Below are 24,931 nucleotides of genomic sequence, written 5' to 3' on the forward strand. Positions count from 1 at the left end.
CTGGATGCGGCGAGACGGGGAGCAGCAATGGGGGAATTCCTGTGGAAGGAGAAAAAGAGGCATTTCGGCAGTGTCCCTTTCCAGGCCACCATCAGGGCAGATCTGCTGTCTCCGTTTTTAAGTGAGCTGTGTGCGGTGATGCTCACGGGCTGCAGCAGTGGTACGGATGCGTTTCAGTCTGTCTGCGATGAAATGGGGCCTGAATGCACTGCAGGTCCTGTTGCTTTCAGGTTGAGGTGACAGCTCCGCTGCGGTTCACATCTGAGCAGGCCCTTGGAAACCTGAGGCCCCAGTGATCCCAAAGTCCAAGTGGACTCAGTGGTGTAAGGAGCTTTTAACCTTGGGAAGGAAGGGGTGCGTGGCCTCATCCCAGCACCAGGAGCTTTTCCGCCTTTTTGTTATGGTGTGTGTGAGAAGAAGATAAATTTACAGAGGGCAGTCGAAAATACTTCAGCATTATCCAGAGGCAGTTAATCCCAGATGTCTTTCCCTGTGAACAGCAGAGATAAAGGTTAGCTTTTTATGACAGCTGTTTGAAAGACAGTTTTATCATAAGTTTTTTATGATAACTGTTCTGCTCCTCTCTTCTAATAAGGAAAATACTGAAATAAATTCACAGCTTCAGTGTGAGTTTGTCATTAGTAAGGGGTCAATATTTCAGGAAAAAGGAGAAAAGAATTCAAGATTTTCCTTAAAAATTGCATTCTGAAAGGTATGATGGTAATGCACTTTTTTGGCTTTAGGACCAACGCAAAATGAAAGGAAAGAATAAATAATTTTATTTACACAAAAGAAATTGAAAAATAAAACTCAGAAGAAGGTAGTCATGACAGCCTTACTGAAAGCTGTCATCAGTTCAGTCTTCTGAAAATTGGAGCTAGAAAAAAACATTTCAGAGCATCTTTCCCACCAGAGCGGGGCAGGGTGAGCTGTAGCCTAATGTATTCCCCTTCTTACAAGGCAGCACTTGCTTGAGAGCTCTGTCTAAGCTCCTTTGGTCATTTACCTGGTATCTGTCAGCCCATTTATTTTAACAAGGAATAGTCTGTGACCAGACTGGCAGGTGCTGGCAAAGCTGATTGAAACCAGGTGCCCTGCAGTGATTGTACAAGTAGTGAGTTGTATAGCAAAGGGTTGGATGGGAGTTGCAATCTGAGAAGGAAATCCACTGCACTAAGGCTTGGCTTTGTTGCTTTGATTTGGATTCCATTTTCTTAAGTTAACATAGTGTCATTAGAGACAAATTCACGTTTGATTTAAACCTGCTGATGGAGATGTTGCACGTTGGATGGCAGTTAGGTGACTGACGTAGGTTGACGTGCCTTTGTTCTCCAAAACATTAGAGGGGAATCTGTCCTGAATCTAGGACTTTTGTTTCGGAGACCGTACAGGCCCGACTGGTAGACATTGGTATAGTCTTCGGAAACTACGCCTGTTGGTTTTATTAGCACTCAGTGTCTCCCATTCTATTTCCCTGTGTGTTGGGCTACAACTGCAAAGGGCTGGAATCCTTTTAGCATTTTAACGCTTCCTTGACAATCATCCTGCTGTTCTGTGGTGCTCTCCAAGTGTGGGAGCTCTTTTGTGAGGGGAAGAAGTATCTCCAAACTCGAGGAACTGTTTGCACTTGTCTTTGGTGACATCTGCTTTACTGCAAGCATCAATGAGTGCAGATCTACAGCTTTTTAACCCTATTCTCTAGGGCAACAATTTTGTGCTCTAGTTCTTCTGGGCTTTTATTTGTCACCTTTTTTTTTAGGAGTATAAGATGTAGCTTCTTTCTTAAGAAAAGCTTTGGTTGCTTTACCCTAAGAGCAGAGATCTGTGCAGAAATCCCCACAGGGTAACAAAAACCTTCCCCAGGGAAAACATCCTTGAACTAGTCTGAACTGAAAGCTCCCAATTTGACAGTGCCTTTGGCTAGAAAACATAAATGTTCAAAGGACTGTGGCATGATTAAAGATTTTCTTGTCTCAGCCTCGGATGCAAGAGTGCAGACTCTCCTCCTCCCCTCCCTGCTTGCATAGATTTGGTTTATAGGAGTGGATGAGAACAGACTAGGGCATTAGGGGAAGAAACAGATCTACAGTGGGAAACGGAGAAAGAAGGGCTCTTTCCATTCTTTGCCCCTGCAGCTCTTTGTAGGTAGTTGTCTGTGGCCCTTTCAGGCAGCAGACCCAAGAAAGCGGTCTTGATTTTTGCGCCAGTTATAGTTCTGGTTTGGAACTGGGGTCTGAGTCAAGGGCATCAGAGTCCTTTCGCAGAATTGGTGCTGGACACCTGGTCACTACTGCCCTCAGTTCTTTTCTCAGAGAATTTCAGTGTAGGTTCAGTTCACTGCACTCAGTTTTTTTGCATGACACAAGTCTTTCTTTTTTAAGTTGGTCTCTATAGGATTTGGTACCAGTTGTTTATAATTACTGTCTTCACTAGACCCTGCACTGCAGCATTTCCAAGCTCAGTATGAGAACAGTGTAGACTTAGTGAAACCGCATTTCTGATGTGTGATCCTGCTGCAAATCCCCAATGCTTGCAGTTAACCCAAAAGCCAGGGAAGAGGGAGCAATATCCTCTCCTCCTGCAGCTAAAGATCCTCACACACCACAACGGTTCTAACAGAGTTGAACGGCTTCAGGGGAGATAGGGATGTTTTATCACTCACAGAAATGAAGACGTGGCAAAGCTGAGGTACCATTTCCATAAAAAGATACTAATTGTGTTGCTTTAATTGCTGAGGGGACAGCTCAGGCCCAGTGTATAGAAATAACTGCTACCTGCAGCTTCACAGATCTCAGGATATCCAACCCTGTCCCTCCCTGCTGTCTTCCCTCTTTGGTTTGGAGGAGTGAAAGCCGGTAGGGTCTGAGGGCTGGGCCCCTGAGAGCTGTGAAGCAGCAGGCACGTTTGCAGAGAAGTGGCTAGCCTACCCTTCTTCTGGGTTTTGGTGGGTTAGGAAGGAGTTAAATGACAACAGAGGGAGAGTCTGTGCTATTGTTCAGGCATCCCTGGGTTCAGGGTGGCTGATCTCTATTCCCGGATCTGCCTCTGGCTTCCTGCATGACCTTGGACCGGCCACTTACCTTTTCTTTTCCTTAGCTCCCAAATTATAACATGGAAATCGTTCTCTTCCTGTGTGCCTCCTTCCCTGCGGGTTTTGGGGTGGCTGAGATTCTCTGGTGGGAGATGATGGGAGGAGGAGAACACGTTTCCACTGGAGAAATATTTACGCAGAGGGTAGCAATTTTTGGACATGTTCTTGTTCATTCAGATACCGCGTGGTCTCTGCATATGGTGATACTTGGGTTTTTTTAGTAAGCAAACCTGTGGTGAAAGTCAAATTCCATTTGTGGTTGCTGCAGCTGCCCGAGCCGTGCCTGCTGCAGTGATCCTTCCCTTCACTAGATGGTGCTTTTGATCAAAGATTGGAGTAACTGCAGTTCTTTTTTGCACAGAATTTCCTAATTTTTCTTCCCCAGCCTCCATTCCTTCCCCTCTTCTTTCTGTGCTTTAACACTACGGGGGACACTTAATGATGCTGGATATTGAGCAAGGCTAATCGGGTAGTAATACAGGCTCCGAGCCACCCGCGCCCACCAGCCAGCTTGTCTTCTGGGCTTTGGTTTCTGAAGCGTGTATCAGTGCTGCTGAGCTATGGCAGAGAATTGAATTCTTTCCGTGTTTTCTATTCCCATAAGGAAAAGGCTTCAAAGAGCAGGTCCCCTCCCCCTCTCTGCTGGTGAAGGGCATTTAGGGAAGCTGGGAAAAAAAAAATTCAGCTCTGACAGACGCATGCATTTAACAAACCACTGCCTTTCCCTACCTTAGCAGAAGATTGGTTGTTTTTTGAAAAGGGAATTGCTGCTTTTATATCCATCTTTGTATTCAGGAGATGGTTACCTAGCCAAGGTCATTGCTGCTGCATGCCAGTATCAAGCAGCGAGCCAGCCTCCTCTTCCCTGAATGAGCACCGGTTTCAGGAAGGCTTCCCCAAGTAAAGGATGGGAGTAGGCTTGAATCTGCCAGCGCAAGGTCCCGAGCCGCTGCTGGGTAGAGAACACCGCAAGAACAGCCTTCCTTTTTATAAAGGCAGATGAGGAGATGAATGAAATTGTAATCAAACATTTCCTGTGTGGACATGCACGGGGATCGGTTATGAGCTTGTACAGTGCAAGACACAGCAGGGTGTGTGGTGGTGCGCTGTCATCATCCATGACGGTGTGTGCAGGGCAAATGGGGCTGCCCACCCCCAGCACCCGATCCAGGATGTAGCACAGAGGGGGGATAACCACCCTCTGGGTGTGGGGCCCTGCCAAGCCTGCCCTGAGGCTCTCGCCCCTCTGGCACTTGGCTGCAGCGATGGCATTTGTTGGCATTTGTGTGCTTGCGGGGCTACCTGCAGCCCGCTGCGCCCCTGCCTTCGTGCCAGGCTGCCTTGCCCGCTGCAGACGTGCCTCCGGACCCTCCCTTCGGGGAGCCTGCGAGGTTACATCACTTACAGCTCCCTCCCCGTGGAATTTTACAAACATTAATGAATGGGGCTGGATTGCTGCTATGACGCCAATCAACCATGCACGGATTTATAGTCTGAGGCCAGGAGAGATTATGCTTCTGCCTCTGGCACTGCACCAGTGACAGCAAATTCATGTGTGTGCTGACAAGCCCACAAGGCCAGCACCCGCAGCAGCCCTGTCCTCACGTGCTGGATGTTATGCTTATGGCAGTGACGTCCCTGCAGCAGGGACACAAGCTGTGCTAAACTGCAGTGTGACACAAAACTCCTCTCGGGACTGTAAACTGACAGTGATTTCTTTGTCATTCCCCTGTTGTCATCTTCCCACTGCACATACATTTGTTCATCATTAAGAAGATATTGCTGATGACTAAACCCTGGGTCTGCATCACAGAGAAACCATTCGACAGAGCAGCCCAGAACTGCAGGGTTCAAACTCAGAAGGAAATTAAGAACTGGGGACAGTGTGTTTCCTCACATCTGTTAGATCTGGAGAGCAAAGCACTCTCCCAGTCCCTCCTGGCTGAGAGAGAATTGCATCACTGGCGTGTGCAAATTATTTTTTTTTCCCTGAAATGTGCTTGTTTTATTGTTTTGCTCCAATGGAATTTGCCAGCGTGTCCCAAATTATGTGGTTCTGAAATTTAAAAGTAACATACCTGTGTGGGGGAGAGAATGAGTGGTTTTCACTTTGCAATCTGGCTCTTCCCTCCCTCCTCCCTTTTCCCCACATCCCCATGTGTTATGGAGCCAGCTGCTCCCAGAATAGTTTGGGAATGAAATGTCACCGTTTGAAACTGGTGAGTCACAGTTTTTGGGGGGGAGGGGGGGGGCAGGGAATATGAAATCTTGCGGTGTAGCAGAGCGTCTCCTGGTGAGTACAGAGAGATTTTTAAAACCACAGACTCCCTGATGATGGAGTTGAGGGGCTTTGAATAAAGACTGCTGGGTGTGTCCTAGCTGCTTTTTGCAGGAGGATCTCAAACCCTCTGCAAACTTTAATTGTCTTCCTTAATGTGCCCACTGCAGCTGGATCCTAGTGCCTCCTCCAACAGGACTAGGTTATATCTGTCTGACAACACACCTACAGTGACTCTCTTAATTAAGTCTCCCTGCACTGCTGTGAGGTATATGTAATTACAGTGAGACCTGACATAAGAGTCCACCCGAGGGACTAAAAAAAAAATTAAAAATTCTTCACCAGAGCAGGGAGGAATAGAATTTTACTGAATACGTTTTCGGGGATATTTTAGGGGAAGTTTATTAAACAAAGGGGGTTAATTATTCTGATTTCTTCTCAGTGTATCCTAGTAGGATGATGCCTTTAACGTACTGGGTGTTAACATAATCGGGTTGGGTTTTTTTCCTTCCAAAAGGATACTGGACATCTTTTGTCCTTTAACAGAGATAGCTATAAAAAAGTGTCAGTGCAAATGGTGGCAACGGTCTTGCAAAATGAACTGTTATCAGAAGCTGAGTAGTTGTCCCTTCCCTTTCCAACCCCTGCCCAGTGGTAAAAATTTTTAGTGAAGGGGCAGCATTCAGGATTCCTGCTCTAGGGTGTTACAACCACCCATTTTCACAACTCTACATGCAGCTCGGCCTGGTATGTACCAAGAATTGTGCATCTTGAACTAAAGTCCCACAGTAATTGTGATACTAATGGTGTCTCCAAAAGAGCTCTGGCAGTTCCAGGCAGAGTGATTTTCTGTGTTGCTGCCCCAGCTGCTGTCAAAGGTCTCTGTCCAGTACTCGAGGTGGCAGGCAGGACAGTGCATCACCATTCACAGCATATAAATCTAAACTGCCAGTTATTTCAGGTTGCATTACTGTTCCAGGCGCTGAACTGGGGTGGCCACAGAGAAGATATGCCACCCATTTTGCCTCTGCTTCATCAGTAATGATCTCCAGCTGAAGGATAGGAAGAAGCTGGGAATAGTAATATCACAAATAGTCCCAGTATGGGCTGGCAGCCCTCCCCTCGAGTCCCACCTTCAGTGGCACTCTGAATACATGCTGTGAGGAAAACTCCCAAGTTGCAAGCCAAGCTATGCAGCTAACTTGGTGGGGATTTTGCAAGCATAAGCCCTAGGGGGGTTGATGCCATCTCTGTCTAATTTATTTGGAAGACTGAGCTAGTAGCAAGATTTTATGAAGTGTGCATTTCTATCTCAAGTTTTAGATAGTGTTAACTAGAAACCCACATACTCTGTCATCACTGAATTTGACAAAAATAATCTCTGGCTGCAGGAATTTGCTGAAGAGCTGAAGATTTTGTTTAATACAAAATAAAATAACCTTGAAGACAACCTTGAGAAGTCAAATCTGGGTGCGGTTCTGCATGCCTTTTCCTCAGCAGCAAAGCCTACTTATCTGCCCCACTCTTTTCTCTTTTGTGTATCGTTGTTGTCTTTTTTTCTTAACGCAGACTGTTTCAGTGATTTGGCTTACACTGCACGTCTACAAAGAGTTGAACCAGCAACACTGCAGGAGCTGTAAGTTGCGGCAGCAACATAGGAGTGAGCCAAGGAACCAGGTAAGATAGGATACCCCTATGGGTACCTGCTATCCCACCGAGTTTGAACTTTCAGATATTCCAAACCAGTAGCTCTTAACAGATATGAATGTCAGTGGATCATCAGTTCTGAAGCATAATGACAGTATTTTAGTGCTTGATACTGTCTTCTTAGCCTCTGTTTCTTCTAGCATAGGTGTCTGCCTGGTATGTTTACCTCCCCAGATCCCTAATGGAGGTTCCCTTTCGCTTGCAGTTTCCTGCAGATAACTCCCAAGATAACGCTGGGGATGATCAGTACAAATACAACCTATTGAAAAGTAGCTTCTTAGTGAGGTTAGTGCCATTCCAAATTGAGTAACAAAAGATTCATTTACTGAGTATATAACTCACTGAAGTACTGAATCCAGTAAGCATTTGAAGTTTCAAAGATAAGGGATGATTTCTTTAAAATTTAATGGATTTTTGCCCAAAACAAAGGATTTTGCCTCATCACCTGCAGTGGGATTTCCCAGGATGCCTGAGACCACACATCCTCAGTCTTTTAGCCTTGGCAAAACTAATACATAATGTGTGGAAGTCTTCCTAACATGAACAAGCATTTCAGTGCATTCTGAAAGGCCAAGATTACTACTGATTTGTTGGGCTGATTTGTTGGGGGGGGTGGGGTGGTTTTTGGTTGGTTTTTTTTTTGTTGTTGTGTTTTTTTCTTGGGGGGGTGGGTGGTGGTGGGGGGAGGATAACCAAAGTGACTTTGGACATAATTCGTGAAGCATTGTCAGAACACAATAGAAGAACAGACAAAAGCCAGTCCAGATTCTGTGGTATTTCCTAAAGGGCTCCCTCTGGCATACAGCTATTCCCTGCCAATCCTTTTGTATTGTTTTTGATAATGAATAGAAGCTGAACAGATGATTGTTGCATTGTCCACCAAGTGATTCATTTACATTAAATAGTGCTCCAAAAGTAGGCTTTTTTAGTCACTTCAGTTATTTATTTGTACAGTTTAATGACTGTCTTTTAACTCTCCACTGTACATAATTATTTCCTGATTGCTTCAGCTAAATTACATGGGGTGTAACTTCTCTGAATTCAGTGGTCCAACAAGCCTTGACGTAAGAAGTGACATGACTGCATTTTCAAAGATGCTTAATTTTGAATGGCCACCTCTAGAGCACTGCTCCTGATTTGGGAAGGTGCTGAGGTTCTCAGGTGTCTGGAGGACCATAGTGTCCTTGGTCCCTGTCTTTGAAGGTTGGGCTGTGAAGCACAAACTTTGCTGCATAAGCCATCACAGTTCCATTGATTTCCCCATTAATCTCTCAACTCCTGCTGCATGTCTGCACCAAGGTTTCTTAAGTCGGGGCTTCCATTACGATTTCAGGCTTTTCTTACAGAGGTCAAAAGTTTTTGTTTTGCTTTGTTCTGTTTTGTTGTGCAGGGTGTGACAGATGTTAGGTGCTTAGGAGCATATTGACCCTGTACTGCAGTTAGAAGAACTTCAGTGTAGGAAGCTATTTAGCTCCAAATCCACACCCAGAACTACATGTCTACTAATTTGGATGTTCTAATGGGTGAGTGAGAATGACACATACTGAAGGGCTTTTTGATGGTTGAAGAATTTAAGGAAATCAACACTCTAGGCCTTTCCAGCTTCCCTTGTCTGAGAAGTTGCATGACTTCGCATTTGTTGAATAGCTGTAGTTACATCTCAGAAGCCCTGATTCCCTAGTTATTCTCTGTTCCCCATTTGATGTACCACAAACAGGTTCAGTGGGTGTTTTTGGTTCACCTGTGTGAAACACTAGAGTCTGGGGCAAGGCAGCAAAATAGTGATGCAGAGAGGGGAAGGGAACAGTCCTAACAGTGTTGGGTTGTTCACATAATATGGCCTAGGTTTAAATCTCGCAGGGTGCAGAGCAAAGCAACCTTCGCATCTTTTTTGACATTGTCTCAGTCCCTTCTCCATCCAGTTAGGAAAAATGAAATCACCAGTCCTGTGCCTGGATATAAAAGAAAGAACAGAAGTTTGTTTTGAAGAGTTTAATGCCTGTTACCTGCCAAGAGGAGGCAAGAAAAAGACTGACTTACTTTTTGCAACCAGTTTCCTATTAACTCATAAGCCAGATGAACAGGGAGGACAAGTAGGCTCCAGTACCACTAAAGACATCGCATTACAGCTGCTGCATCACACTTCTGCCATCCTGTACTGCTCTAGCTACAGAACCTGGGCAGAAGCTGCTGCACGGCTACCTAAGGTTTAGGCATCTGTGTGCGTTACATTTCTGTTACCCTGCTTCAGAAATTGCCTTTGCCTGATCTGTCATTGAAGCAAACTACCCACCCCTTAGGATCTCCCAGAGCTTTTGCCGCCTTCTGGGTTACATGGCATCTTCATAAACCCAGATGAAACTCAGCAGACACACAAATAAAACTAGCCCTCCCTCTGCATAAAACCACAAAGTATTGCTAGGGTTTCCCCCACTGCCTCCAAGTTCAACCCTCCAGCCTTGATCTCCTTGTATTCTTCCTCTCCCAGGAGCCCACATCGCTTTGTGTTTAGTGGCAGGCGATGAAATCAAACCGTGCATTAGCAGCTCCATAATAGCTTTGCTCAGTGGAACCCAGCTTCCTTCATTAATCCAGAAAATGAGAGTTGTTTTCGTACATTTGAGAAGCTAATTATTTAAGTGCTGGGAATTAAGGCTCATCAGATACTGGAGACTGATTTTGGTTTTGCTTCCCAGGGGATGGAATGAGATGGAGGGAAGCTGGTTTCGCACAGGTGTGCAGAATGGTAACTCACCAGTACATGGAGCAGGGAACAACAGTGTGCGCATCCTTGTCTACCTTAAGCATAAAAGCCCCCCTCCTTGCACATTCCTTTTCTTCAAGACATCGTCTGATGATTCTTCCCATTCAAATAGTTGTTTTTTTTAAGCCACCACTGATCAAATAACTCTATAGCTTTATTTTTTTTTCTGCTATGAAAAGATGTACCCCACTTGTGGTTGATCCAGCTTGAGTATTTTACGATAAAATGATAATGCCTTGTCTCAGTGGGGTTTTTAGGGAGGGACATGAGCTCACATCAGCTGTCCTTCAGCTTTGATCATCATACTTGGAGATGGATTTAGGCAGAGCAGCTCTACCTAACCTAACTAGGGACCTTCCAAGGGCTTGGGAAACAGAAGATGAATTGGGTGAAATCTCCCCTTGTCTGTGGGAAACCACAGATGAGCACAGATCTGTTGTCTAAACAAAGTTTTTACAATGACGTGACTTTCAACAGTAGATTGCTTTTGACATTCTTCCCAGAAAATGAGGATCTGTTGATGCTGTTGCCAATAACTATATGCTAAAGAAAGGGTATTTGGTTCCGATAGTGTCACTGGACAGATCCACTCTTTATTCTAAGCAGCTTGCCAAGAACTAATTTTTCATTTTTGTTGAGATAGTCAATGTCCTGTGTTGTCTTCAGAGACTAAGGGAGTGAACTTTTCTGTGTGTTCAGCTGAAGCCAGATGTTAAAGTATTGTCTGGATGCAATTGACTTGACAAATAGCAGGAGTGACATTTTAGCTCCGATTAAGTCAGTGGCAAAATTCCTGTTGAGTTCAACTGGGGCCAAGGTTCCATCCTGTGACACTGCTGATGGGAAATCTAACAAATGATCTTCAGAAAAATGAGTGCAGGCATTCTGTTTTTCTAGTAGTCTTTTCAACCTATGGGCCACAGACCCTTGGAAGTCTGCGAACTACTTTGAAGAGGTCTGCAAAAGATCACAAAGACAAGCTTATTTTCAGTAGATTTGAATTAGCTATACAGGGGTCCATGATTCCAAGGGAAAACTTCAGGAGTCGATTACAAAGTTTGGAGTCAGCTTGTCTTTGTACTCCCTGGACTGACAAGCATCCTTCTGGCAGGACCTGTGCAGCTGAACTAACCCTTTGTCACTGAATATTGTGGATTCAGGCAGCCTCTCTGTCCTCTGTACTAGGACTGAGCCATGTGGAAATCTCTAACCTGGCACCTATCAGGTGCTGTTACTGTTGATACATGGTGACGTTACTAGTAGATCGGGCTGAAAACAAAACCTTTTTTTTTCCCGAGAAGCTGGTGTAGCAGGGACTATACAACCAAATCAGTTTTGTAGCAAGGTCAGTACTTTGTCCCCGAGATCAATGAGCAGGTACACAGTGTTCTCCGTACGGACTGTGAGGTGTCTGAAGTATCTCAGATGAACTTCATTGAGAAGTGAAGGCAATCAGCTTCAGGCAGAACCATGCAACAGATTTTACCTATGATATCTCCAGAGGTTTAAGCCCTGCAGTCAGACATACAACCTGATGTGCTTTAAATGTTTTGGATTAAGTAATGGTAGTACTACTTGGATGGAAGTTCCTGATGCTTAGATGAGAAAAGACTTGAGCTAGGGTGAAAAAAAAAATCACTAAAGATTTAAAAATATATTTCAGTATTAAAAATGTTTTGGTTAGGGTTTCAAATTTTTTTCTGTGTAGGTTTTGGTAAGCAGACTTGTTCTGTAAGTTCCTTCCTATTAGATTGTGGGAGAATTTGTCTTTTTTAGAGTGTCTGAAAAAATGCAGGAGAGAGGTACCGAGGAATCTTCCTGTATTATGGATTGGTTATTAGCATGGAGGGTCCTTGTGCCTGCAGGAGCAAATAGACTCTTTGTGACAAGAACAAGATGCCATAACTGGATCTAGCATTTTAGCCCTATGCACACAAGCTAACTTCTCTGTGTCTGTTAATAAAAGAAGAAATGGGTTCATATCTGGAGACCTGGGTCAGGGGAAGCCAAAAAGGAGTGAGTGCTAAAGTCCAGCATCAGTCTACCTCAGAATACCCAAACCAGGCTCCTCTTCTTTTTATATGGAGGAATTCCTACTTAGAGTCTGCTTTGATTGCTCTACCAGAAGCAGGATGACACTTAAGGAGCAATGTATTCCCGAGTTCCTTTCTCAGTTCTACCAAGCATGTGCAGAATTAGGAACTTTGCAAGCTATTCAGTCCTTGAATTTCAAACCAGCAAGCAATTCAAGCTCCTGAATAGCCCCCTTCAAATCCATTTTTGGAGCCAGGGTCTTCAGTCTCTTCAACTTCAAACTTCAGAGAGCTTCACTTGTAATCCAAGTTTATGTGAGGGATTGTAGCTAAATCCTTCATGTTGCTTATACATCTGATCAAAGGAAAAGTCTACCTGAGAACTACATTGGACATTTTAACACATATTATGTGGAAAAGCATGCCCAAGGGATAAAGTAACAATTGATTCATGGCTATCCAGCAGAGTTTAGAAGTGCCACCTTGGGATGACATGGATCGAAGATACAGTTACTTTGCTTTTCCATGTGAAGAATGCTGCTTCTTCCCAGCTGAGCTATCATGTAACATGGATGACTCTCTGGAGAAAGAGTTTGCTGCACATTTGCAGTATGTTTTAGCTACTATCAACATTTATATTCCATTGGCATTTGAGAGTAAGCACTAATTAGCATAATCATCAATGCTTTAAAATTAAAAATTCCTCCAAGAGACACAGGAGGGATTGAAACCGTTTCCTTCCCCCAGAGGCAAATCCTTTCCCAAGCTATCTGCTGCACCAAAAGGTTTTATTCTAGAGACATTCCCAAGCTATGCCCAAGAGTAAATTAAAACTACAGCACACTGGTAAACTCTTGTGTGTGCGTGTCTGTGTGTAGCAAGCAGGCCCTGAGTTGACAATTACTACCTGACAAAATGTTGTCACTATTTTCCACTCCTATTTTGTTTTGACTGCTGCTCTGTGCTGTTGTGTCACCTTTGCTGTGTGGGCTGGAACAATCAAGAAGTGTTTATAGAGTCTGAAGTTTTTATACCTCACAGGAAAGATTCAGGTGTCTTGATAAGATAGAAAGCAAAGGGTTTAATGGCACTACCCTCTTCCAGAGCTTGCCTCAAGCTCACCGAGTCAGGAGCTGGCCTCAAAAAATCTCAAGACCTGTTCTTTGCTACACTTATTTTAGAGTGGATTGTTACTCTGGTTCCAAAATGGTTCATTGACAATAAGCACCTCGGTCTTAGAGACCCCTCTTTATGGAGAATAAGGTGCTTGGAAAACCTTGGGGGAACTTTTTAAGTTTGAAAGGTAATGTCCATACCTTGGAAATGTTCCCTAAGAGTCAGTCTTTAAATTTCTACACTTCTGCCTTTGGGAGGTGGCAGTGGGCCTCAGCTCCCAGTGGTAGCAGGTGAGGTCACGGATGGTCCTGCATAGGGGTTTACTGTGTCTCAGAGAATACTTCTCACATCCTCAGCAGGTCTTCAAGTGGTGGGCTGTGAAACCTCAGGGAGCAGGAACAGTTAAATGCTGTACTTGTTCTTGAAATGGCCAGAGAGAAAAATTAGTATTTTTCCAAAGGAAATACTTCTTTGAGAGGGAAACACTAACAAATGCAGGTGTTTCTCAAAAGAAAACGATTGTGTCTATAAACTCACAATTCTTGTTATTTCTGCATAGGGAACCACACCCTACATTGAGCAAACACAGACACTCTGCAATCTCCATGAAAATTTCAGAATCTGTGGGGCACTGAACACATGTATTGTCCTTTTGGCATCTTATTTTTTTCAGAGAGATAGACTTATATTTCATTGGCAGAAATTCTCTCTTTTATCTTTATCTCCTGTTTTGATGTGGTAGCCATGGAGAAAAGCCCAAGATTAGTAACAGTAGGTTGTTGCAGCATAAGAATAACTCTCGTCTTGGATTTAGACTGTATTAATGTCGGGGGTTTTGTTTAACTGGAAATATTGAGATCGCATAGAATAAATACTAGATGCTGTTAGGACATTAATCACCCATCCCATTCACTTCTATCCACTCTGAACTAGATGCTGGTAATCTTTTTGAAGGATGTCGAGGGTAGGAGTTGGCTCATTCTGACTTCTGCTTTTGAAAGCAGTGGTCAGTTCTCCTGAAAGTTGATGTGTTTATACTTTTGCCCTGCTCACTGACATCAGGGCACCTGGACCCTTGGAACTTGACTCAGTTTGGCTAATAATGAATGAAATGGGCCATATTCTGAGGCTGATTTGCCTTAGGCTCCACAAGAAAGCCAAAGTCAAAAATACTATTTTAACAGCAGTGTCTAGCACTGAGTTTCCAGATTCCTTCTGGAAGCCTGTAGTGAGAAACTTCAGAGAAAGGAAGGAGGTGGTGAATCTTTTCTCAGAGAACCTAGGAGGAGACTGAATGCCTTTGGCGGTGACATGGGCTAAGAAAGCAGGACCAGGACGGTAGGAACAAAGACACCACACCTTGCTCTTGTTTGCTATTGGCAAAGCAGGCTATGGGTGGGATTAGTGAATGTTTGACCATAAAGTTTGAGTTCCCCTGATACAGCTGATATCTATACTGTCTGGTATATTCCTTGATTTGCCTCTCCTCAGCATCTCAGCACGTAGCCTCATGCACGTTTTGCAATTTTTCTTTAGATAAACGATTGTACATTTTATAGCAACATACAAACCAGAGCTCTTGCAGCATATATAGGAAGAAAGGAATTTACACTGCTTTTGCTGGGATGACATATGATGACAGAGACACATAGTGACACACAGAGATAACATCACATATTAAGTTCTAGCAGTCAATGTGCTTTTACAACATCTCTCTTGTTACCAAGTGATCACAGCTTATGTCCTGGCTTGATTCATCATGATGGAAACTGGGCGTGGAAGACCAGCTCATTTTAAGGCTACAGAGAAAAGGCAGATGGTCAGAGACATCAGGGTCTGCTTGAAGCTGACTTCTGAAATAAAACTAATCGATAGCTTCCTTTGATGGCCCTTTTGTATCTGGATGAGAAAGATCCAAGAGAACTCATTTGCGTTACTTCTTAGTTTAGCAGATGATGTCAGAATGCCATCATGACTTGTGTACATTTCTTTCAAGACAGTAAAAGAGTTGTTTGATTAGTAAATGTGAGAGATCTGTATTTTCCTGCCGGTTTTTCATTGCTAATAATCTGGTAGATGTTAAGATCGAGGTTATTAAAAACAGTTTATGACGTTTCTTAGGTGAGACACTCTTTTGAATATGCTTCCTGTAGATTAGGTGTTAAAATCAGAGTGATATTAAAGAGTATGCCTGATCATAGCACGTGAGAATTTTCTTTGCTATTGTCTTTGTGAAGAGATGACAAGCGTGCAGCATTTAGAGTACAGTTCTGGTGCAGCTGAAGTCAATAAGGAATATTAACATTGACTTAGTGGAAGTAGAAAAGGATCATCACCAAACCCATGAGGCTGTTTTTAACACTGGGAGAGCCTTCTCACCTCTAAAAAGTTTTCACTTTAGCTCAGTTATTATCACTTACTATAATACTTCATAACCCTCACCATCCTCACCGGATAAATGCAAAAAAGAAAAAAAAAAGTCCCTGCTCCAAAGTTTAGGAGCTAGGACAAGGTAAGACGGAGATTTTGAGACCAGTAGAGTTCAGGGAAACAACCTACTAACCATCATGTAAGTGTTGATATTGGTATGTGAGTAGTTTAGTGAGCCTCAGCTGCTTTGCGCCCACTGCAAGCAAAGGGCTCTAATAAGGGGCTCAAAGGAAGGAAAGAGGAAGCTGTGTAGGTATCACTGGGGAGCTTGTCCCAAGCATTCGAGAAAATATAGCTTAATTGGTTCATACTGTTTCTTATGTTTATAAAAGAGCCATTCAGACTGCAGGGAATGGCTGTTTTAGCGAGACGTCCAGCCGTTCCTTGATGTGGGAAATGCTCAACACAGGGGTCATTAAACTCTATTCATTAGCATCAGGAAGGTGCAAAGGCCTTCTCACACAGAAAGGATGAGGGCTCAGCAGTCGCGTAATGTCTCATGGTCTGATGCGTTGGGGTGGGTAGGTGGTGCCAGGGCTGCAACACTCCAGTGACCACGAGTGGAAGTGTTCTGCCACAGTCACGAGTAAACACGTTTCTGAGGGTGATGGGTCAACCTGTGGGAAGTATGCGCAGCACCCGTTCTTGTTACCTTTTCAAGAAGAGGTATAGGTTGCACGCTCGTTATGATGACTTAATAGGTTTAAAGATTATGTAGGGTCAAAGAGAATGTATTCATTCTAGATTTCACACGTAATCTTCTGAAATATGCAGTGCTACTAGCAATGCTAGCAGTGCAACTAGCAACCTCTACCAGCTTGTGTACACAGTGGGATAATTTGGCCCTTTCCTGTCTCTTGGCATCTCTCTCTTCTCCTGTGGGGCAATTCTAGCTTTATTGTTGGAGCCGTAATCCCCAAACTGCATGGAAGAAGGATTTCAGAGAGAGGCTAACAAACGGCATGAGCCAGGCAGACTGAAAAATCCACGTTGCCATTACAGGAGGTCTCCCATATGGCACGCTGGCAGGACAGCCTGGCCTGCTGCTGCTTCACAGTCTGAGGGGGTAAACTCAGGTCTTTTGCTAGCCCTACATTCCCTACTTGCTTTGCCACCAAACCTTATGGTTCTACATGAATCATGAAAAAAATCTCTCTTGCTACCAGAAACCCTGCTCTCTTTCTAAAATGGCAGCACCCCTGAAGAAAACTGAAAGTGATTCAGTCCTCAGGTGCTAGTTGCAATTGTCTTTGATTTCTGCCAGTTGCAGCAGTAGGCTGGGGAACTGGGAAAGAACATTGAGCATGTACTGAAAAATGTCTTGATAGAATAACGCGGTGGTACTTAACCACTACCTTCCTTGTTGCACAGGCCTTCCAGGGCTTGTCTAAAAACCTAGCCTCTGCAAAGCCTCCTGCCTCGCTTTTCAGAAATCACAGCAAAATTCCCATCCTTTTCCTGTTGCTTCACTCCACCATTGTGTAACCCCATAGCGCATGTAGCACCCAAGCCAAGAAGTATGTACAGATTCATGTCTTTTTCATTGTCTTCTCATTTTCTTCTATAGCAAAAAAAGCTGAAATAATACCAGTTCTGGTTATACCCTACTTCCGCCTCTTCCCTGTGGAAGCACCGGGAGAGCGGGATGGCGGTGAAAGGCACCATATACGGCCCTCGGGGCAAACGGCTGCTCGCAGGGAGCTCCCCCAGGCCCCGACCCTCAGGCCCGGCGGGGCCTGCTACACCCACGCCTGCCCCGCGGAGCCAGCTCGGCTGTTTGAACCTGCGAACGATAAGGATGGGGAAGGGCCTGTCTCTCGTGTTGGGTTTGTCCCGCAATACCGGCTGCTCTAACCGGGGCCCGCTGTGGCGCTACCGGAGCCAGCCCCGGGCGGGGGGGGTGGGGCGGAGGCTGAGCGGCGCGGAGGCCGAGGCTGCCAGGCAGGGCCTCTGCTAAGCACACGGGCGCAGGCGGGGAGGGCGCCCTGCCCCGGGGAGCGGCCCGGCCGCCCCCGCCGCCGCCCCTCTCCCCTCAGGAAATCACTGAGGGGAGCAGCGAAACAGCCAGGACCAGCGGATGTGACAGCAGCGCTACCCCCACAGCGCAGGCTGCCGCTGGGAGGACCCGCCTCCTCGGCCAGTCGCCGCCAGTCCCTTCTCGCCTTGGGACGTGACTGACGACCGTTCCGACCGGTCCCGTCACAACGCTCGCTACCAGGTCCCGCCCCTCCTATCCGTTGGCCGCGCGTTCTGTCAATCAGGCCGAGCTCTTCCCGCCCCTTTCCGGCAGAGGGAAATGCTAGGTAGGAAGGGTGGAGGGGGGGAGAAGAAAGGGAAGGAAACCAATGAGACGCTAGAGGAGGCGGGCCCGGTGGCGGACTGACGGGCGGGGACACCAATTGCCACGCTCCTTCCCGCTCCGGCTCCCTCCCTCAGGGGTGGCGGGGTAGAGAGGGAGCACCTACCGCCCCTTCTCCGTTGGTCTGTCCCACTCCGGGCCTGGCGGGCTAGGTTGAGTTAGCGGCTCGGACCATTGCTCACGGCGGGCGGAGGGGGGGTGCGGGCGAGGAGGAGGAGGAAGGAGACGGCGAAGGAGTGGGGGGGGGTGGTTTAAAGAGACAAGAGCCGAGCGGGCGGCCGGCTGGGGGAGCAGGAGCGGCGGCGGGCGGAGACTCGCCCCCTTCCCCACACACGCTCGCTCACACCGCGGCCAGGGTCGCCGCCGCCAGCGCCCCCCCTCCCCTTCCCCTCCGCCCGCCGCTTCCACAGCGGCCTCTATGAGGTAGAAGGGAGCGGCGGCCACTCCGGGGGCGGCAGCGGCCGCTACAGCCGCCGCCTCCTCCTCCTCCTCGCCTCAGAGAGCCCCATCTTTGTGTGTGAGGGAGAGGGGCGGGGCGAGAGGGAGTGCGCGCTGCCCGCCCGCCGCCGCCGCGCTTTGTTCGGAGCCGGGGGGGCCGTGGCGGCGCGGAGCCCCGGCTCTATGTGCCAGCCGCTGCCCGCGCCCCCACAGCAGCCCGCGGGGGCGGCGGAGGCCGCGCGGCAGGCGGCGGCGTGAGGGGCCGGAGCCCCGGAGGGCGGGCGCGCGGCGGGGGGGGCGGGGGGTGGGCGCGCGGGCGGGCGCGCGGCCGCCCCGGCCCGTGCCCGCGGCCGTGTCCGTGCGGTTGCTGCGGAGGGGGGGGAAGGGGCCGGCTCGCTGCCCGCCGGCCCGGCCCGTCTGCGGGCGGATTGATGTGGGGGGGTCTGACATGAGTCCGCCGGCGGCCGGGTGCTGCCATGTGACCGGCTTCAAGGTGGAGAACTGGAAGCAGAACCTGCGGGCGATTTACCAGTGCTTCGTGTGGAGCGGCTCGGCCGAGACCAGGAAGCGCAAGGTACCGGGGGCGGCCCGCATCCACCCCCCTTCCCCTCCCGTCCCTTCCCCACACGCGCTCCCGTCCCTTCCCCTCCCTCCGCCCTCCCTCCGCCGCTCACACGCACTCCGCCGCCTCGGCCTGCCCGTGGCTGCGGGGAGGGGACGGGCCCCCCGCCCGCCCTGCCCACCTCCCCGCGGGGCAGGTGGGCCCGACCCTCCCGGCCCCAGCCCCGTCCCCGCCCCGCCGGCAGCGGCTGGGGCCCGGGCTCCGGCACGCGGCCGTGGGGGCAGGGGAGGGAGGAGGAAGCGCTCGGTGTCTCCGGCCTCCGGGGGGGTGGCGGGGTGTGTGGGTGTGCGGGGGGGCGGTACGGCGCCGGGATGGAGGGGGACAGCCAGCCCACCCCCCCCGCCCCGGGGCCTCCCTCTGTGCCACCTGCCCCGGCGGCGGGGCCGGCTTTCCGCAGCGGGGCTGTTCCGCAGCGCCGCCGCCTCCTCCCGGAGGTGCGGGAGGCAGCGAGGGCTTCCCGGAATACTGGGGGGGGGGGGGGGAGGGGAGGGGAGGCCCGGGGCAACGGGCACGTCCGGCCTGCGGCGGAGCTTTGTGCCGCCGGGGCGCGGCGGGGGGGCGCGCCCGAGCCGGGGGGCTGCGGCGAGGCGGCCCGGGGCGGGGGGGATCACGGTGGCTGAGGCAAGTGAGGGGGATGGTTTGCTTAATTTTTCTTTTTTTTTTTTTTTTTTTTTAAATGTTATTGTGTCCCCCCCTTTAAAAAAAACCAAACAACAAACAAACTGCTCATCGTGATAATCCACTTGGAAAAGGGAATTCCTGCTGCATTGGGGGGGGCGGGGGGAGGAACTGACTCAGCCTGGAGCACAGGGAAGGGGTGCGCTGGTGCTGGGGGCATGCCCTGTGCAGGCGAACCCAGGAGAAATCCCTGTTCCTGAGGCAGAAATCCCTGTTCCTGAGGCATAATGCGAGGGGCAGAGCACTTCCCCCCCCCCCATCTTCTCAAATGACATCCCTTGACATCCCTGTCCACATGCGTGTTTCTCTCTCAACTGTACAACTAATTACTCGTTTTCGCTTCAAAGTGACTTGGCAGATTTTTATCAGTCATCACTTCATGACTGAGGAGGGGAGTGCGACAGCAAAACTTGGTTTTTGGGACAGCACGGGTTGTGTTTGTGTTGAAGCAGCCCATTGAAAACTTTCTCAGCCCAGTTGCTTTGCATTAAGCTGCTCAGTTTATTATTCATAATTAGACCTAGAGTATGAGAGATGTACTTCAGGGATGAGGTGGCTGACCGTTTTTCCGTATTTCATTTGTGTTCTCAGGATAATCCAGTTTTTTCTTGGAGGAAAAAAATGGGATCTGAGAAGAAAAGAGTTTCAAATGTATTTAGTTAACCTGATAGCCCTGCAAAATACAGTCAGACTTGGTTTTAGTATTTATAATCCCCTACAAGCCAACATTGTGAAGTATATTAGTCAAACTCTGTGTTTATTTAGCCTTTAGTGTGTCAAGATACAAATTGATACATGATACATGGTACTTGTAGCTTAAATGGAGGAAAAAAATTACACGTATGCTGTGGAAGAAAAAAATGACAAGTGAGAAGGTGTCTCAGACGAATATAAATCAAATGTTATGTGGAAGAATGAAAATAAGATTTCATTAGCACAATTTCTACTTTTTTTAATCTGGAACATCCTTTGTAACCTGCATACCATTTGTATGCTGCAACAGTTAGGGTTTTTTCTTCTGGAATCTAATGGTAGTGATGTGTTCATCATTGCTTGAAAAAACAGCTGGAAATAAATAATATCCCATTGTAATCAATCTGTTCTCACTTCCTCTCTGCACGGGCAGGCTCTTAAAGCAGAACAGCATTGTTTCAAAATTATCTATCATCTCATGGAAAACACCAGTTTCTCAAATACATCCTAAAAATGCTTTCTACCCCCCACCCCGCTTTTTTCTTTTCAAGCAGGTTACCAGTCTGAAAATAGTTGGATTCCTGAATTCAGCCAACCTGAAATATGTGGGAGTACATGATCATGTATAGGGAAACATTTTGGCTATCTGAATTTGGGGTTCAAATCCCAGTCTATATTCACAAAGATTGAAGAAAGTATATAAGCAACAGTTATGGTACTTACCTCTCCTGCATATGGGCATGAGATCTTCCATGGAATTTTTCTTTACTGAAATGCTGTCTGTATGTATGCCTTACTCATTTACATGTAAAATTTGATAAATGGTATTTTCTGTTTGGAGGCATGTTTATAGTCTAATAACTAGAAAACAGTCTTTTGTCCTTTAATATTTTATATATACATATATTATGTATGTGTTTATATATATATTTTAGGAGCATAGTTCTGACAGCTTTAAAGTACCGATTTGGTGGTGAGGATTCTTGTTCTTAATCCTAATCAAAACAATGAGGTCAAATTAGAGGTTTGGTAAAAGGTGATAGTCCTTTTTGTTGCAAAATCAAGGACATGCACATAATTTGTTTATCGTGAAAAACATTTGACATGTGTAGTTGATCGTTAATGGGAAGCATTGGTCAATGTAACTGTTAGATTAACCTAGCTGTAAAAGATGTCTTGGCTGTCTGGTGATAGGCAGATGTAAATTGTTAGGTTTCTAGAATGGTAGCATACTATCCCTCCTAAGGCTGTCTTAAAAATCCAGCTAGCAATGGCAACTGCAGGGGGCAGAAAGTGTCCGTTCCTCCCACTTCACTTCCACTGCCTACTGCGTTATGCTTTGGAAGACCATTTTAACGCTGTTTGCTATTCATTTTTAATACCTACCTTTTCTGCGAATAAGCTTTTATGAGCTTCAGTGCTCAGCTCAGTATGCTTTACAGCCAGTGTTGCGAATAGCATAGCTGTAAAGCACAGTTTATCGTTGGAAGGCTACCTCCTGAATGTGCATTTAAATTCTTAGTCAGAAGCGAGAGGTAATTATGTGTACATCTTTGTAGATACTGGTACTCTGGTGAAGGTTTTAGGAGTGTGTTCACTTCCGAAGCGTTGTCTGTGCTGGGATTTGAGGTGTCGTCATGCTGCATCGTCGTATCTACATGGAGGAGTGAGGCTGTAGCTTGCCTCTGCTCACTGCATCTTGGCCAGAGTAGTAAAGTGCAGCAGTCATAATACGTGCTGTTCTAGGCAGAGGCTTTGCCATGGTGTAAATGTGTTGCTGATGGTGAAGCCTAAGCAAAGGCAAAACCTGTCTTGTCATGCTGAGGAGTGGAACGAGAAAAGGGGACGAGGAAGAAATTCAAAGAATGACTCTTGAAATTGTAATAGTTGTGATTAAAAGTTGGAACAAGATTTCAGGGCTCAAGTTGTATGTCAAGTGGCACAAAATTAGGATTGACTGTCTTGGCTTTAGGGGTTTGACCTGTAACTTTTGATTTTTAATTTGTGATAGAATCTGTTTAATAAGCTGACGGTAAAGCCTGTGTTTCTGTAGGTCATGGACTTTACGTTGAATATTTTGATGTGGAAATTACCTCACACTTCAACTAAGTAACACTGTATGAGAGGTCCTTACATTTAACACCAGTACCCTCCCCCCCCCCTTCCAGGAATTATGGAACAGACAAAGGATGCTAAGAAGACTTAAGCCATCCCTTCATGTTAGCTTTTTCCATTTTTCTGTAGGTTCACACCTCAAATGATTTGCTTATTCCTTTAGAATTACAGATGAGAAACATCTGTTTTGCAGTGCTGAATGTAGGTTTTGGTCCCTGTCAGTGAGCAATTAGACATGTAGATGCATCATTGTGTCCAGGCGTTGGTAAGTAATGGTTTCAGTGCTTGAAGGGAAGCTAAATTTACAATTAAATTCTGTCTTGCTAGACTACACACCTTGGAGAAAAACTGTCTGTCTTGTTCTGGATGGTTCTTACTGTCATTGCTCTGAAAAGGCTCTGAATGATAAAAGTAAACCGCTATTGTGACCAGAGTCGTGATATGTACAGGGTCCTATCTGGAATTTCAGAATGTTTGTTCTGTGCTTTTGCCAATAGATCAAAGAATAATTGCCTGTCAGGGGTTATACGCTCTCATTGACAGCGGGTGCATTCTAGCATATTTCTTCCTGTTTGAGAGCTTCTGTTGTTTCTCCATTATTTTCTCTTTACATGGACCCTTCATGATGCTTTCAGATATGAAGAAACATTTTCTTTTATAGGTGATGACCTTTCTTCAGGTATCCGTCTCCCCATGTACTTGTGACTTCAGTCCTTCGTTCCTTACGATACTTAACAGATAACTGATTCATAGGTACTCAGAACAGAAATTTCTTTGGTTCATTTCCTAACTTTCAAAGTAGAAAAAGCTTAATAATGTCTTGGCAAATAAATGCCATGTTATGTTTTCGGTAGCAAGTATTGTGGTTCGCAGTCTAAATCAACATTTTAAGTTCTTGCTAGAATGACCTTGCAGTCACAGGGTAAGCTAATGGTGGAACTTTTCATCTCCTGCCTGTTGAGGCATGCTTGCTCACTTGCTTTCTCCCTTACAGCCTTGCCCCGTATACCTGTCCAGGAACAGGGAAGTGTTGCTTAGGCGATTTGCTTTGTACCATAACAGATGGACAAGGAACCTTACCAGGCTGTGCCGCCTTCTCAGGCTTGCTGTTTTGATTGCTTAAATTAATAAGGAAATCTTAGCTTTTCTTTACCGTTTTTAACATATGCACAAAACTTCTGGATTAGAAATCCTGTGGAGAGTTTGGAAGGGGAGTCCAGGATTCAAGAAGCCTGTCTGTCTTTTCAGCTGCATACTTTGCTTTGGCTGCCTGTGTGAACTGTCCGATTCACTCAGGAAGGATGTTCTTTGCTATGTGTTGTGGGGACTACCTTCTCCCTGAGAGCCTGTAAGAAGTGTCAAAATCGACTGCAAGCTTCATTGTTCAGTTTCATACCTGAACAATCTTCCTTAGTTCTTAACCTCTAAGGGGTAAAAAGGTCCTTAGACCTGCTGAAGGTAATGTTCTCTTTCCTTTTGGTCTGAAGACACGATCTTTGGGGTGAGAGATACCCAGACAGGAGATTTTAGCTCCTGCAGCAGAGCTGTGCATATGTGGGACAAGCCAGACTGACAGTGCTCCGCTGAACTTATGTCTCTGGTGCTGAAGAAGAATGTAATACAAGAACTTACTCTTTCTAGTGGTGTTAATCCCTGTTTTGTATCCTCTACCGTTCTTTTTTAAATAAATGGTTGGTTTCTGGGCCAAATGTTAGGAATTAGTTCTGCACCGTGAACTCTGAGGTGGTGAATAGCAATTCTTGAGTTGTGGGATCTGAACCATCAGGACTTGCCTAGCGCTTCTCTCTCCGTCTCAGGTCAACACTTGCAGTATTGATTTAAAGGTTACACAGATTCCTGTAACTGAAGCTAACTGATGAATAGTAGTTTGTTGGAACCATTTTCTTCCCTGTTTTTTTTAATAACTGCACAATAAATGCAGTTTTCCCCATGCTTTTATTTGTTCCATGTTGCAGAGAAGGAAGATGGAGCTGCGCAAGCTGGCAAAGGAAAAAAATAAGAGTTACACTGGACAAGAAGGCATCTCTTTTTTTTTTTTTTTTTTTCTTTTTTTTTTTTCCTTTCTGTAGTCTTATCAGCAGTCAAGGTTTGCTCATAGCCAGGCTGTTTGTTGGGAGCAGTTATAGCATCTTTTTTTAATTTTGTCTGCAATCAGTGATCTTACTTGCTCGATACTGAAAATGGTGAAAGCTTTTGAACTGGGATGACAGCTAGTAGTGTGAAGGTGAGCAGAGTGGAATGGCTTTGTTTGATTTGTTGGACTATCTGTTGAGCTTTACTTTAAGCCATCAAAGCTTTAAACCCCAAACAAAGGTTAGCTGATAGCCGCATTTTTGTTTCAGGCCTTAATCTGTAGCGTTAACATGAAACCGGAGCTGCAAATCAGTTTCAAACCTTCTACTCTCCTTCTTTCATTTGAGGATTTTCTGTCTTAGTAACTGGAGTAACAAATTAACAGGTAAATGCTGCTGACTGATAGTGGAAGTTGCCTGCTTGTGAATTGCTGACTCCCCTTCTCCCAACTTACTGCTAGTTGAGTCTGAGCAGAAAAAAATATCTTTTCCCTTGGGATGTACTCTGGGGATC

General features: G+C 46.2%; 1 protein-coding gene across 3 annotated transcripts in view; it reads left to right on the plus strand.

Moving 5' to 3' along the window:
- The first annotated feature begins 18,562 nt into the window (after positions 1 to 18,562).
- The window catches only part of USP22 (ubiquitin specific peptidase 22), a 110,832-nt gene continuing 104,463 nt past the window's right edge, over positions 18,563 to 24,931 (plus strand). Inside the window, exon 1 of one of the 3 annotated variants that reach the window (XM_040593596.1) lies at positions 18,563 to 18,790. In XM_040593596.1, the coding sequence (XP_040449530.1) occupies positions 18,665 to 18,790 (126 nt within the window). In that variant the 5' untranslated portion in view covers positions 18,563 to 18,664. The remainder of the gene's footprint in view (positions 18,791 to 24,931) is intronic. The other 2 variants (XM_040593595.1, XM_040593593.1) reach the window with 2 other exon arrangements.

The sequence above is a fragment of the Falco naumanni genome, chromosome 4 (assembly GCF_017639655.2).
Source record: "Falco naumanni isolate bFalNau1 chromosome 4, bFalNau1.pat, whole genome shotgun sequence".
Lineage (NCBI taxonomy): Eukaryota > Metazoa > Chordata > Aves > Falconiformes > Falconidae > Falco > Falco naumanni.